Source organism: Salvelinus fontinalis, chromosome 8, assembly GCF_029448725.1.
Source record: "Salvelinus fontinalis isolate EN_2023a chromosome 8, ASM2944872v1, whole genome shotgun sequence".
NCBI classification, from domain to species: Eukaryota; Metazoa; Chordata; class Actinopteri; order Salmoniformes; family Salmonidae; genus Salvelinus; species Salvelinus fontinalis.
Window position 1 is genome coordinate 41,918,071 of NC_074672.1, and position 14,888 is coordinate 41,932,958.

A 14,888-nucleotide genomic window follows, 5' to 3' on the forward strand; every position below is an offset into this window, starting at 1 on the left:
CCATATGCTGCCTTCAGAAGAATCAAAATCAACAACAAAAAAAGTTAAGTTACGTCTAGGGTAAATACTGTCTGTAAGAAATGTGTATGATGAAACTTTGATTATCAGCATGAGTGGCGCAGTGGTCTCAGGCACTGCATCTCAGTGCAAGAGGCGTCACTACAGTCCCTGGTTCGAATCCAGGCTGAATCACATTCGGTCGTGATTGTAAGTCCCATAGGGCAGCGCACAATTGGCCCAGCGTCGTCCGGGCGTCATTGTAAATAAGAACGTGTTCTTAACTGACTTGCCAAGTTAAATAGTAAAGGTTTTAGTGGGAAAACCAAGGAGTCGTTCGATCCAGTAGATGGGACAAAACGGGCAAATAAAATCAGCTGAAAATCACGTGACGTGTAGTAACCAACATGGCGACTCTGCTGAGTTAGCATCATCAACAAACTCGGTGAATCGACAAGACACCGATAGCCCGGTTTCGTTAGTCTTTCTCTCGCTTGCATCTACGCAGTGCCAGGCCGAAGATGACGGCCTGAGATAGCAGAAGTTATATCAAGAGATGCAACAGCAACGTATTGCTCAACAACACCAGAAGCAGGCAGAAAGCACAAAAACCAAGAGCATGTTTCTGTCTAGGGCGCTGGAAAAAATCCTATCGGATAAGGAGGTGAAGCGGAGCCAGCACAGCCAGCTGCGTAAAGCTTGTCAAGTGGCACTTGGTACGTGAGTTGTATTTTTATTCCAGGACATTGCACCCATAGGCATGTTTTGTTTCTTCAATGCGATGTTTTAGGTAACCCTTGCGTGCTAACCAACACAGTACTGGGTACTCATTTCGAAATGGTCTCCTGACTGTCAAGCTAGCTACTATAGTTTGCTAGCCAGTTTGGTGTGACGTTATGCTGTAACGCCGCATAATGTTCAACGCTTCAGTCTTTGAACGCTGGCTGGTTTATAGTGGGGCCTTGTCATAGATCTGAGTCCTATGTTTTCATCACTGTCAACTTTAACAGCTGGCTGGCTAGTTAACGTGATACCTAGCCATTGGACCATTCATTGTACAGCACGTAGCATTGCCACCTAACTAAATCAACTGGCAACTTATGCTGCATTCAGATACTAGTCGGAACTAGTAAACTCGGAAATGTCCGACTTGTGGATTTGTTGAACGCGGCACGTGTGGCTAAGTAGTCTAGTGGTTACAGCGTTGGGTCAGTAACCGAGAGGTGGATATCGATTATGGCAGCCCAGCGCACCTCTCTGATTCAGAGGGGTTGGGTTAAATTCAGAAGTCACATTTCAGTTGAATGCATTGTTGTACAACTGACTAGGTATCACCCTTTACCTAAATACAACAAGTTATCAAGTGGGACATTTCAGAAATTCCTAGTTCCGACTAGCACGTGAACCAGACATTAACTCCAGGATACTCGGACGTCTGTTCTTTTCCATTGATCAGTGGAGGGATAACGTTAGTTTTACACACCACCCAATCTTGTGTTTGTTGAGAGATACATCCTGTAAACTTGTCTTTGATCATCTGAATAGGATACGTTCCAGCTGTATACCTTTTACTGTAAATTTAAGGATAATGTGTGACATTTTACTGTAAATGAATGGTCATTATTACTTCCAGTTTAGTATGAGATATAGCAGAGTCCCTGCCAATCTTCCAAAAATGTCTGAAACCCTACGTCTTTATGGCGGGAACTTCTAGCTAGATCAGCAGCAATCAATTACTATTTGAGAAGGTCCACATTTCCTAGGTGGCAAAGGTCAGAATGGATAATGTTAGGTATTGATTGACTCGACTGGAATCTTTGTCACAGCCAGGTAACCCTGTACTGAAGTAGTACCATATTCATCTGGTGGGTTAATGTTGACCTTGCTCGCTTCAAATAAATTAATCTCTCCCATATTGACATTGCCCAGCCCACTCATAGACTCTCATATTCAGCACACTGTACACTAAACAGTTTACTTAGGCTCTGTTCATTGCATACTTTTCTCATTGGCACGGATGTTGCGTCCGTTGTGGTTTGGTTTATGACGGGAGAACCTCCTTGCCTGGTTATAGCCCAAATTCTTTATGATGATGGGTGGGTACAGGATAGTACCTCAACTAGCCTGTACCCCCACACACTGACTCGCCTACTTGGTAAATATTTTCTTCTTGAACTGCACTGTTGGTTAAGGGCTTGTAAGTAAGCACTTCACAGTAAAGTCTACACTTGTTGTATTCGGCGCATGTGGCAAATAAAGTTTTATTTGGGCTTCATTACTCCGATAACATGTTTATAATGGCGTGATTCCATACAAAACCCAGACAAAATCCCCCAAATAATGGTATTTATTTTGTCTTGGTTTCATATGGAATCACTCGATGAGTATTCCAATGCTGGAAGGGGGGGCCCGAGTGGAAAAAGTTTGGGAACCCCAGTCATAGATTATGAAATGTAGACTACATCGCAAGTTCTATTTGCTGTTAAGGGGAGATGAGATGAGCAGCTGGAGATGTCCAGTGGTGCAATAATTAGGCTATAAAGCTGCTTCCACAGCTAATGGTTTGTTTATGGATCCCAGATGAGCCTTGGAAGAGTCGGCAGTTTCTTTTTTCATATTTACTATACAACACAACTTTAATGTTCATCGTTGCAGCGAACAGTGGGAATTCTGTCTTCTCCTCTCTTCATTTCTCAACGCCCCCCTCCCGATATCACACAGACAGTAAGACGCACAGGGCCAAGCTGCAGTTGAGTCGACAATGGCTGTAGGCTATTTCCTCAGGGTGTACTCGACGCTCCCTGTTCTACCTCGTGGGCCTGCCTTGAGACCTACAGGGTGTACTCGATGCTCCCTGTTCTACCTCGTGGGCCTGCCTTGAGACCTACAGGGTGTACTCAATGCTCCCTGTTCTACCTCGTGGGCCTGCCTTGAGACCTACAGGGTGTACTCAATGCTCCCTGTTCTACCTCGTGGGCCTGCCTTGAGACCTACAGGGTGTACTCGATGCTCCCTGTTCTACCTCGTGGGCCTGCCTTGAGACCTACAGGGTGTACTCGATGCTCCCTGTTCTACCTCGTGGGCCTGCCTTGAGACCTACAGGGTGTACTCGATGCTCCCTGTTCTACCTCGTGGGCCTGCCTTGAGACCTACAGGGTGTCTTGAGAACAACTTTGGGTCTTGTGTGTCAGCAGTTGCCAAGCATCTCAGCATGTGCAGTTCTGGGATACTACAGCCCAACTTGGTCACATCACATCACGTCTGGCCTTGTATCTATGCACTATTGCTAATGCTTAGACCTACTAGGCTAGATAAGGAAAATTGTGACTTCCAGTGGTGCATTTCAGCTTGTTCTGACAGATCTGCTTCGGACACAGGATCTTTGCTCTGCCCAAAGCTTTCACCAATGTTAAGGCGATAAGATTTTCTTTGGTCATTAGCAAGAGGTTTATGGGTTTTGAGGTTGTTTGATGACTGCATTTCATTTGTTGATTTGTTTTTGCTAATTCTAACTGTATTCATTGGATGTTGATACTGGTATTTTTATGCTAGTGAAATTAATGATCAGTTATGCCTAAAATACAGATAGAAACACGTTCATCGGTTCTAAAGGTCAAAGTTCAGACCTTAATAATCTTGTTCCTTTTTTTTTTTCACTTCACAGATGAAATCAAAGTTGAGCTTGAGAAGCAAAAGTAAGTTCAAACCCCTTTCTCTCCAGAAGTATCTGCAGCTCATGGACAGGTGTTTGGTTTGATGCACTTATTAAAGGGATCTTGTGACACATATTTTAGCAGTATTATATCTGCGTGCAGTTTGCAGGACTTTTAAGTTAGTTTCTGGAGCCTTTGCTATCTAGTGTTAGCACAACGACTAGAAGGCTACAGGAAACAGCTGTCATGCTCTATCCCTTTTAAGCAGTCACTGCTGTCATTAGTGGTTATTAAGCTTGTGATGTCCTGAGCCTGCATGTCGTCATAACCTCGTGCTGTGGCTCCTTTCTACAGAGATGGCTCTGTGGTCCCGCCCCGAGCTAACTACATTGAAGCTGACAAATATGTACTGCCTTTTGAGCTCGCCTGTCAATCAAAGTCCCCACGCGTTGTCAGCACCTCGTTGGACTGCCTACAGGTACACAAGTTTACACATCTAAGGACTTAAACGCATCAATTCAAATCACCTTTTATTTGTTACATGCGCCGAATACAACAGGTGTGGAGCGTAAGTAAGTGTTTCACTGTAAGGTCTACAGCTGTTGTATTCGGTACATATGATATAAAATGTGATTTGTTTTGAATTGTGGGAGAGAGGTAATTGTAAGTCCCTATCACACAACCACACACTGTTCTATTATACACAGTTTATTCAACTGTCCTACTGTCTCTGTCCTACTTTCTCACTGTCCTATTGTCTCACTGTCTTACTAGACATAGAAGCAGGTAGCCTAGTGGTTATAGCGTTGGGCCAGTAACCGAAAGGTCGCTAGTTCAAATCCCCAAGGGGAAAAATCTGTCGACGTGCCTTTGAGCAATACACTTAAGCCTAATTGCTCCAGGGTCGCCGTTGATAATGTGTGGCCCTGACCCTGGCCCTGGCCCTGACCCTGGCCCTGACCCTGGCCCCACTTTCCAAGGGGAGTTGGGATATGCAACAAACATACTTCCAATTCACACATGTTTAATACTAATTAAAACATGCTTCTACATGTGTGAAATAGGAGAAATATAAGCACCTATCAGATTATTTATTATAATGTAGTTCTATACTGTATATCCTATTGTGTGTCATATTTTTTTATCTGACTTTTTGATTTATTGTTGATGTCAATTATTGTACTGCAATGTTTAGGGAACTGGCACGCAAGCATTTCACTGCACCTTTTATACGTGCTGTAAACTGTGTATGTGTCTGTTCGATTTTTTTTTCTTGTAAATGCCACATGGTGGAGGACTTAAAGTGTTGTTACACCTGTTGTGTCTCCTCAGAAATGTCTGACTCCTTCTAAATGCCACAGATGCTCACTCTCTCCACAATCTCTCCCCTCTCCCCATGGCAGAAGCTCATTGCGTATGGCCACATCACGGGCAATGCCTCTGACAGTAGTGCTCCAGGGAAGAGGCTCATCGACCGGTTACTGGAGACCATTTGTAACTGCTTCCAGGGCCCACAGACAGACGAGGGGGTGCAACTGCAGATCGTCAAGGTCTGGCAGGGACCTCATCCATCTTAAACCTCTCCTGTTATGAATAGCTACTTATTTATACAGAACATATACAGTGCCAGTCAAAAGTTTGGACACACCTACTCATTCAAGGGTTTTTCTTTATTTTGACTGTTTTCTACATTGCCGAGAGTGTGTAAAGCTGTCATCAAAGCAAAGGGTGGCTACTTTGAAGAATTTCAAATATAAAATATATTTTGATTTGTTTATCACTTTTTTTGGTTTCCATGATTCCATATGTGTTATTTCCATAGTTTTGATGTCTTCACTATTATTCTACAATGTAGAAAATAGTTTAAATAAAGAGAACCTGGAATGAGTAGTTTGTGTCCAAACTTTTGACTGGTAGTGTATATATCTCCTAGTTGCCTCTCAGAACAAATTCCTGCCCATTATTTTCCACATCCCAGTCCCCATAGTGATACTACAGATATATCTGGTGCCACATCCGTCTCTTACAGTAGACATGATGCATAACCAGAGCTCATTTCAGCTTCCCGCAGTGGAGCTCCAGAGTTGAGGGTCCAAAGTCTGTCTTGTTACAAACAAGTTGCCCGCCACTATTATCACGGTTGATAACAGGTTTTATTGGACTGACAAACATTCCTACGACATATAAAGATACTGTATAGAAGATAATTCTTCTATAATTCACAAAGGTAGTTAAAGACAGTATTTATTCTCTGTCCCCTGTCTGTCAGGACTAGGGTTACAAAATTCCAGGAACTTTTTAATACATTCCCTGGTTTTCCAGAAATTCTTGTTGGAATAATTATAGATTAACCTTCTTATTCCCTTCTGATTCTGCGAACCCTCCAACCAGGATTTCAGGAAAATCTGGGATTTTATGGGGGGGGGGGTTCCCGGAATTGTGCATTCCTAGTTCTGACCCCTCTCTGTTCTCCTGTAGGCTCTGCTGACGGCAGTGACCTCCCCTCACATCGAGATCCACGAGGGAACGGTTCTGCTGACAGTGCGTACCTGTTACAACATCTACCTGGCCAGCCGTAACCTCATCAACCAGACCACCGCCAAGGCCACGCTCACACAGATGGTCAATGTCATCTTCACCCACATGGAGACGCAGGCGGTCAGTGTACTACTGTCCAGACCAGTCCATATCACTCTCATTTGCACACAGTCGTCTATAACAAGCACTTTGACTCAATCATAGATGCTGGTGTGTATTATCTTAGAGCAAGCTGATTGACTAATGGGAATGGAATATCTGGATTGAAACTAGACTCAGGAACTAGACAAGAAATGGATACACTCCTTGTATCTCAATAATTTCTCCATAAGTGTATTTGTGTCTCCTTCCTGAGTCAGGGTGGGACAGCCTGTGTCTCCTTCCTGAGTCAGGGTGGGACAGCCTGTGTCTCCTTCCTGAGTCAGGGTGGGACAGCCTGTGTCTCCTGGTTCATTGGTTTGTATTGACATGCTGTTAGTTTGGTGGTCTGACTAGTTGTGTTGATCATGGCCATTCTGTTCATTTCCCTGCATCTATACAGGCTATAGAGGCTCAGGAGAAGGATAGACTATGTCTGCCCCAGCAGAACCCATCCCCTTCCCCTGGGCAGATGTCTGGTGGTTCCCCCCGGTCAGACTCCACCCCAGACCTCAACGGGACCCCTTCTCCTGCAGCCAGCACACCGGACCTTAATACCATCAATGGCCAACCGGAGGAGTGCAAGACTGAGGAGGATGTGGCTGCTACAGAGGAGAACAGAGAGGAGACACCACCTCAAGGTATTGGCCTTGTTTGTATTCATACTTAGCATCGATCTGTGCTGTTCCCAGAGAGCTACCGTCCTATAGCTTTACACTAGGGCTCTCCAACCCTGTTCCCGGAGAGCTACCGTCCTATAGCTTTACACTAGCGCTCTCCAACCCTGTTCCCAGAGAGCTACCGTCCTATAGCTTTACACTAGGGCTCTCCAACCCTGTTCCCGGAGAGCTACCGTCCTATAGCTTTACACTAGCGCTCTCCAACCCTGTTCCCGGAGAGCTACCGTCCTATAGCTTTACACTAGGGCTCTCCAAACCTGTTCCCGGAGAGCTACCGTCCTATAGCTTTACACTAGGGCTCTCCAACCCTGTTCCCGGAGAGCTACCGTCCTATAGCTTTACACTAGGGCTCTCCAACCCTGTTCCCGGAGAGCTACCGTCCTATAGCTTTACACTAGGGCTCTCCAACCGTGTTCCCGGAGAGCTACCGTCCTATAGCTTTACACTAGGGCTCTCCAACCCTGTTCCCGGAGAGCTACCGTCCTATAGCTTTACACTAGGGCTCTCCAAACCTGTTCCCGGAGAGCTACCGTCCTATAGCTTTACACTAGGGCTCTCCAACCCTGTTCCCGGAGAGCTACCGTTCTATAGCTTTACACTAGGGCTCTCCAACCCTGTTCCCGGAGAGCTACCGTTCTATAGCTTTACACTAGGGCTCTCCAACCCTGTTCCCGGAGAACTACCGTTCTATAGCTTTACACTAGGGCTCTCCAACCCTGTTCCCGGAGAGCTACCGTTCTATAGCTTTACACTAGGGCTCTCCAACCCTGTTCCCGGAGAGCTACCGTTCTATAGCTTTGCACTAGGGCTCTCCAACCCTGTTCCCGGAGAGCTACCGTTCTATAGCTTTGCACTAGGGCTCTCCAACCCTGTTCCCGGAGAGATACCGTTCTATAGCTTTGCACTAGGGCTCTCCAACCCTGCTACCGTTCTATAGGTTTACACTCCAACCTTAATCTAGCGCAATTGATTTAGAAAATTTATTATAAAAAAATGTACCCCTTTTTTCCTCTCCCAGTTTCAAGTACGATCTTGTTTCATCGCTGCAACTCCCCAAGGGGCTCGGGAGAGGCGACAGTTGAGTAATGCGTCCTCCGAAACATGACCCGCCAAACCGCGCTCCTTAACACCCGCTCGCTTAACCCTGAAGCCAGCTGCACCAATGTGTCGGAGGAAACACTGTTTGACTGACGACCGAAATCAGCCTGCAGGTGCCTAGACTGCCACAAGGAGTCGCTAGAGCTCGGTGAGTCACGTAAATTCCCCCCGGCCAAACCCTCCCCAAACCCGGACGACGCTGGGCCAATTGTGCTCCACCCTATGGGACTCCCGGTCACAGCCGGTTGTGACACAGCCTGGGATCAAACCCGGGTCTCTAGTGACACCTCAAGCGATTCAGTGCCTTAGACCGCTGCACCATTCGGAAGGCCCACGCACTTCATGTTAATCATTTTCTGGTTGATGAGACGAATCGGGTTATTTACAACTGTCGTTGGAGTGTAAACCTACAGGAGGGTAGCTCTCCAGGAACAGGGTTGGAGTTGACCTACAGGAGGGTAGCTCTCCAGGAACAGGGTTGGAGTGCCCTGGTGTAAACCTACAGGAGGGTAGCTCTCCAGGAACAGGGTTGGAGTGAAAACCTACAGGAGGGTATCTCTCCAGGAACAGGGTTGGAGTGAAAACCTACAGGAGGGTAGCTCTCCAGGAACAGGGTTGGAGTGCCCTGCCATAGATCATGATTTTATTGTAAGACATTTCTGAAGCTCACATCATCCTCATTAATTTTACACTTGGTCTTTTTCCTCATCAATAGTTTTTAATGATCCACTTCCAGAAACACCACCAGCGGTAACACAGTCAGTAGAGGAAGGGAATGAAGTGGGAGGGGGATCAGAATTAGGGGAGAGGGGGACATTGGGAGTCGGGCAGGTCGATTCAAAGCCAACAGAGCAACCAACGACTGATGTGGTGGACGAAGTGGCCGCAGAACCAGAACCACAGACCCAAACTTCACAAGGTCAGTAATTGGTTGTGATCGGAGTGACTGGACAGAGTTTGTTAATCAGGGCTTGTCTGTCATTTACACACCTGTATCAAGGTTCCTGCTTTCTAGTTTTTCCAGGCCAGTGTGCTTCTGCATTGCTGTTTGGGGTTTTAGGCTGGTATCTGTATAGCGCTTTGTGACATCTGCTGATGTAAAAAGGGCTTTATGAAATACATTTGATTGTATCTGATTGGTCTGTTCCACCCCTCCACACAGCAGGGGACTATCCCCCACACATACCCCCAGAGCACCCTGATCTGACGCCCCCTACACCCAGGACAGTTAGGAACCAGATGAACGGCATTATGGGTGACCATGGTTCTGTGTCCTCTACAGACATCTTGGTGAGTGATCTCTTATCTTGGAATGAGGATGTGTCACATCAAAGGTTTTATGGGAACAGTGATTCCTGATGTTTTTTTGCCCTTTATTAATTATACGTAGTTATGCTCATTTTTAGTTATGTATTGACAATTGCATGGTACAGTTAAAGCTGTTCTGTTTTAGTTCTTTTTTTTCTCGTTGTGTCTTTTAGGATTTCGAGTCCATGCAGGGTGGCCAGACCGCTGTTCGTTTCTCTCACATCCTGCAGAAAGACGCCTTCCTGGTGTTCCGATCCCTGTGTAAGCTCTCCATGAAGCCGCTGGCGGACGGACCCCCTGACCCAAAGTGAGACATCATCCACTAGCCCTTCAGCCCTTGCTTCCCCTCTGTTCACACCCACAACTTCACCTTTCCATTGGTCTCATCACCTAAAACAAAGGCCACATTTTTTTGCTTTCTGTTCACAATAATGTCATTTAGCAGACTGTTTTATCCATAAGCGACTTAGTCATGTGTGCATGCATACATTTTGCGTACGGGTGGTCCCGGGAATTGAACCAACTATACTGGTGTTGCAAAGTTCATTCGCTACTAGCTAAGCTACAGAAGACCACCAGGCCCGAATACAGGACTATATAACTAGCTGCCACTTGCTTGATATAACTAGTGTTAAAAGATCCTGAGGTTTTCTGGAGGTTTTACGTTCTAGACGGAGTGTCTTCAGTGTTTCTAATGTCAAACCCTGAGGCTGGGAGTCTGAATAGACGAATGCTGAGCCTGATCTCTGCTTCCAAACATAAGAGGAACGTGTTCTACTTTAAACCTAAATACCTATATTCAACTGAGGCTATAGACTGTACAAGACATTCATATACTACACTGTTGAATATTTATACCCCCCATCTCCTCTGGCTTTTTCCCGTGTGTTTGTCCTCCATCTCTCCTTTATCCAACTTCTTCTTTCCCCTCTTCCTCTCCACTGTCTTTTACCTTCTCTCTCTCTCTCTCGCGCCCTCTCTCTCTCTCTCGCGCCCTCTCTCTCTCTCTCGCGCCCTCTCTCTCTCTCTCGCGCCCTCTCTCTCTCTCTCGCGCCCTCTCTCTCTCTCTCGCGCCCTCTCTCTCTCTCTCGCGCCCCCTCTCTCTCTCGCGCCCCCTCTCTCTCTCGCGCCCCCTCTCTCTCTCGCGCCCCCTCTCTCTCTCGCGCCCTCTCTCTCTCTCGCGCCCTCTCTCTCTCTCGCGCCCTCAGGTCTCATGAGCTGCGCTCCAAGGTGGTGTCCCTACAGCTGCTGCTGTCTGTGCTCCAGGGGGCGGGGCCTGTCTTCCGCACCCACAAGATGTTTGTCAACGCCATCAAGCAGTACCTGTGTGTGGCCCTCTCCAAGAACGGTGTCTCCTCTGTGCCAGAGGTGTTCGAGCTCTCCCTCGCCATCTTCCTCACCCTGCTCTCCCACTTCAAAGTCCACCTCAAGATGCAGATTGAGGTGTGAGATGCAGAAGTTAAATAGAGATTTAATCTGGGATTTTATTTAGTCCTGTCATTCAGTTCAGAATAGGCAACAGGGAATGAAAATAAATCTCTCTACTCCACTCCACCCCTCACTCTCTCTCTACCCCTCCCTCCCCTCACTCTCTCTCTACCCCTCTCTCCTCCCTCCCCGCACTCTCTCCTCCCTCCCCGCACTCTCTCCTCCCTCCCCGCACTCTCTCCTCCCTCCCCGCACTCTCTCCTCCCTCCCCGCACTCTCTCCTCCCTCCCCGCACTCTCTCCTCCCTCCCCTCCCTTCCTCACTCTCTCGAACTCAGGTGTTCTTCAGGGAGATTTTCCTGACCATCCTGGAAACGTCATCCAGCTCCTTTGAACACAAGTGGATGGTCATTCAAACCCTGACACGGATATGTGCAAGTAAAAACACATGCTGCTGTTTATGTACCATATACCACTCAACCCTCATTTAGACCCGTCTCATTTTAAACTTCCCTCCCCCTCTTCAAACCCTTCACCCCAGATGCTCAGTGTGTGGTGGATATCTATGTGAACTACGACTGTGACCTGAACGCTGCCAACATCTTTGAGCGTCTGGTGAATGACCTGTCTAAGATTGCCATGGGAAGGAGTGGCCAGGAGCTGGGGATGACCCCTCTACAGGTGACCTCACACTGACCTGTCAGTAGTTACCTACCAAATATGGTCAGAATTAGAATCACTTTTATTCGCCAAATACATTGACAGTCAGAATTTGACCTGGTGGTATGGTGCTGCTAGTGATAGACAACATTTAGAGACAGAATACAGACAGAGGAATTTACAGAGTTATACATTATATACAAAATCATGGTTGGATTTTCAGTCATTTATCTGTTTCTTTGTTTTTGAGCTCTGTAAATGATGTCACCGACCATTTACATTTAAGTCATTTAGCAGACGCTCTTATCCAGACCGACTTACAAGTACATACATTCATACTTTTTTTTACTGGCCCCCCGTGGGAAACGAACCCACAACCCTGGCGCTGCAAGCGCCATGCTCTACCAACTGAGCCACACGGACCGTTAACAGGAGATGTACAGTACCAGTCAGAAGTTTGAACACACCTACTCATTCCAGGGTTTTTCTTTTCTTTTTTGACTTTTTTCTACTTCGTAGAATAATAGAAGACATCAAAACTATGAAATAACACATATAATCATGTAGTAACCAAAAAAGTTTTAAACAAATCCAAATATATTTCATATTTTAGATTATTCAAACAAGCCACCCTTTGCCTTGATGACAGCTTTGCACACTCTTAGCATTCTCTCAACCAGCTTCATGAGGTAGTCATCTGGAATGCATTTCAATTAACAGGTGTGCCTTGTAATGTTATTTTGTGGAATGTCTTTCCTTAATGCGTTTGAGCCAATCAGTTGTGTTGTGACATGGTAGGGGTGGTATACAGAAGATAGCCCTATTTGGTAAAAGACCAAGTCCATATTATGGCAAGAACAGCTCAAATAAGCAAAGAGAAACGACAGTCCATCATTACTTTGACTGACCTTCACGTCTTAAACTGGGAAATGTCAACAACTTGGAAAGTTTCTTTAAGCGCAAGTCGCAAAAACCAAGCGCTATGATGAAACTGGCTCTCATGAGGACTGCCACAGGAAGGGAAGATCCAGAGTTACCTCTGCTGCAGAGGATAAATTCATTAGAGTTACCAGCCTCGGAAATTGCAGCCCAAAGAAATGCTTCAGAGTTCAAGTAACACACAACTCAACAACTCTTCAGAGGAGACTGCGTGAATCAGGCCTTCATGGTCGAATTGCTGCAAAGAAACCACTACTAAAGGACACCAATAAGAAGAGACTTTCTTGGGCCAAGAAAGACGAGCAATGGACATTAGAACGGTGGAAATCTGTCCTTTGGTCAGAGGAGGTGTGATGGTGTGGGAGGCTTTGTTGGTGACACTGTCAGTGATTTATTTAGAATTCAAGGCACACTTAACCAGCATGGCTACCACCGCATTCTGCAGTGATACGCCATCCCATCTGGTTAGGGCTTAGTGGGACTATCATGTGTTTTTCAACAGGACATGACCCAACACACCTCCAGGCTGTGTAAGGGCTATTTGACCAAGAAGGAGAGTGATGGAGAGCTGAATCAGATGACCTTTGCCTCCACAATCACCCGACCTCAACCCAATTGAGATGGTTTGGGATGAATTGGAACGCTACGTGAAGGAAAAGTAGCCAAAAAGTGCTCAGCATATGTGGGAAGTCTTTCAAGACTGTTGGAAAAGCATTCAAGGTGACTACCTCAGGAAGCTCGTTGAGAGAATGCCAAGAGTGTGGAAAGCTGTCAAGGCAAAGGGTGGCTACTTTGAAGAATCTAAAATCTATTTTGATTTGTTTAACACTTTGGTTACTACATGATTCCATATGTGTTAATAGTTTTGATGTCTTCACTATTTATTATGCAATGTAGAAAATAGTAAAAATAAAGAAGAAAACCCTTGCATGAGTAGGTGTCCAAACTTTTGACTGGTACTGTGTTTTCCCAGGAGTTGAGTCTGCGTAAGAAGGGCCTGGAGTGTCTGGTGTCCATTCTGAAATGCATGGTGGAGTGGAGCAGAGACATGTATGTCAACCCCAACCTGCAGGCCAACCTCGGTGAGTGTAATGAGCTGTGTGTGTGTCTAACTGTGAGCAACTAGGTGTGTGTCTTGACCCTGTTGTGTGTGTGTGACCCAGGCCAGGAGCAGCCGTCGGATGGTGAGGGTGCGGAGCTCAAGCTTCCCGACCAGCTGGCGTCTCGTAGAGACAGCGTCAGCTCTCTGGACTCCACCGTGTCATCTAGTGTCCAGTCCTCCCAGCCGGACCACCCAGAACAGTATGAGGTCATCAAACAACAAAAGGACGTCATTGAGCACGGCATTGAGCTGTGAGTCGCACTCCCTTTGTCCTCCCCTCTGACTTTCTCTGTATCTGTCTATCAGTCAGGGAGATGTCTCGTGGCCTATCTAATGATATGATATATCTGTAGTAGACAGATTATTTGTGTCACCATCTCTCAAGGTTCAACAAAAAGCCCAAGCGAGGTGTCCAGTACTTACAAGACCAAGGCATGCTGGGAACCACAGCGGAAGAAATCGCCCAGTTCCTGCATCAAGAGGAGCGCTTGGATACGGTGAGCTCCTCACCACAACCTCATAACCCTTCACCCAACTTGTATCACTGGGCAAACATGGAGAACTTTGATTCAGTATCCTCTCTAGAGGATGTAACAGGATGTTTTTGTGATGTGCTCAGTCTTTACTTTGTACAAAAATATGTTGTCATTGTAAATGCTGTTGTATATAACGGATTTCCGTGGTTATATAAAGGTTAAATAAAATAAACTCTTACACAACTTTTTATTTCCTCTCTCCTCTCTATAGACCCAGGTAGGGGAGTACTTGGGGGAGAACGTCCGTTTCAACAAGGAGGTGATGTACAACTATGTGGACCAGCTGGACTTTTGTGGCCGGGACTTTGTCTCTGCTCTGAGGGCTTTCCTGGAGGGCTTCCGGCTCCCAGGAGAGGCCCAGAAGATTGACAGGCTCATGGAGAAGTTTGCTGCCCGATATCTGGAGTGTAACCAGGGGTAAGGAATATGGCTGTCAGTGGCTGTATGCTACCTGCAGGGGGAGGCATTGAGGTTTTATACACTCTCTGGAAACCTGTCATGAAGAATATCCTCAATTATAGATACTGTGTGGATGTTGCGTCTTTAATGTCTGTTATATTGATGTGCTACCCCCCCGTGTTAAATTGATGCGCTACAACCCCGTGTTATATTGATGCGCCACCCCCCCGTGTTATATTGATGCGCTACCCCCCCGTGTTATATTGATGCGCTACCCCCCCGTGTTATATTGATGTGCTACCCCCCGTGTTATATTGATGCGCTACCCCCCGTGTTATATTGATGCGCTACCCCCCGTGTTATATTGATGCGCTACCCCCCCGTGTTATATTGATGTGCTACCCCCCGTGTTA

The 14,888-nt window shown here is 46.4% G+C and overlaps 1 protein-coding gene across 6 annotated transcripts in view; it reads left to right on the forward strand.

Annotated features, from left to right (window-relative positions):
* The first annotated feature begins 286 nt into the window (after window positions 1-286).
* LOC129861266 (brefeldin A-inhibited guanine nucleotide-exchange protein 2-like) overlaps window positions 287-14,888 on the forward strand; it is a 42,939-nt gene continuing 28,337 nt past the window's right edge. For 2 of the 6 annotated variants that reach the window (XM_055932528.1, XM_055932530.1), the window contains exons 1-16: window positions 290-713; window positions 3,662-3,692; window positions 4,005-4,128; window positions 5,054-5,200; window positions 6,129-6,308; window positions 6,730-6,967; window positions 8,820-9,023; window positions 9,267-9,394; window positions 9,586-9,719; window positions 10,621-10,855; window positions 11,178-11,277; window positions 11,381-11,520; window positions 13,412-13,520; window positions 13,602-13,791; window positions 13,926-14,037; window positions 14,288-14,493. In XM_055932528.1, coding sequence (XP_055788503.1) covers window positions 554-713; window positions 3,662-3,692; window positions 4,005-4,128; window positions 5,054-5,200; window positions 6,129-6,308; window positions 6,730-6,967; window positions 8,820-9,023; window positions 9,267-9,394; window positions 9,586-9,719; window positions 10,621-10,855; window positions 11,178-11,277; window positions 11,381-11,520; window positions 13,412-13,520; window positions 13,602-13,791; window positions 13,926-14,037; window positions 14,288-14,493 — 2,438 coding nt within the window. In that variant the 5' untranslated portion in view covers window positions 290-553. Of the gene's footprint in view, window positions 714-3,661; window positions 3,693-4,004; window positions 4,129-5,053; window positions 5,201-6,128; window positions 6,309-6,729; window positions 6,968-8,819; window positions 9,024-9,266; window positions 9,395-9,585; window positions 9,720-10,620; window positions 10,856-11,177; window positions 11,278-11,380; window positions 11,521-13,411; window positions 13,521-13,601; window positions 13,792-13,925; window positions 14,038-14,287; window positions 14,494-14,888 lie in introns of all 6 variants that reach the window. The other 4 variants (XM_055932532.1, XM_055932535.1, XM_055932529.1 and 1 more) reach the window with 3 other exon arrangements.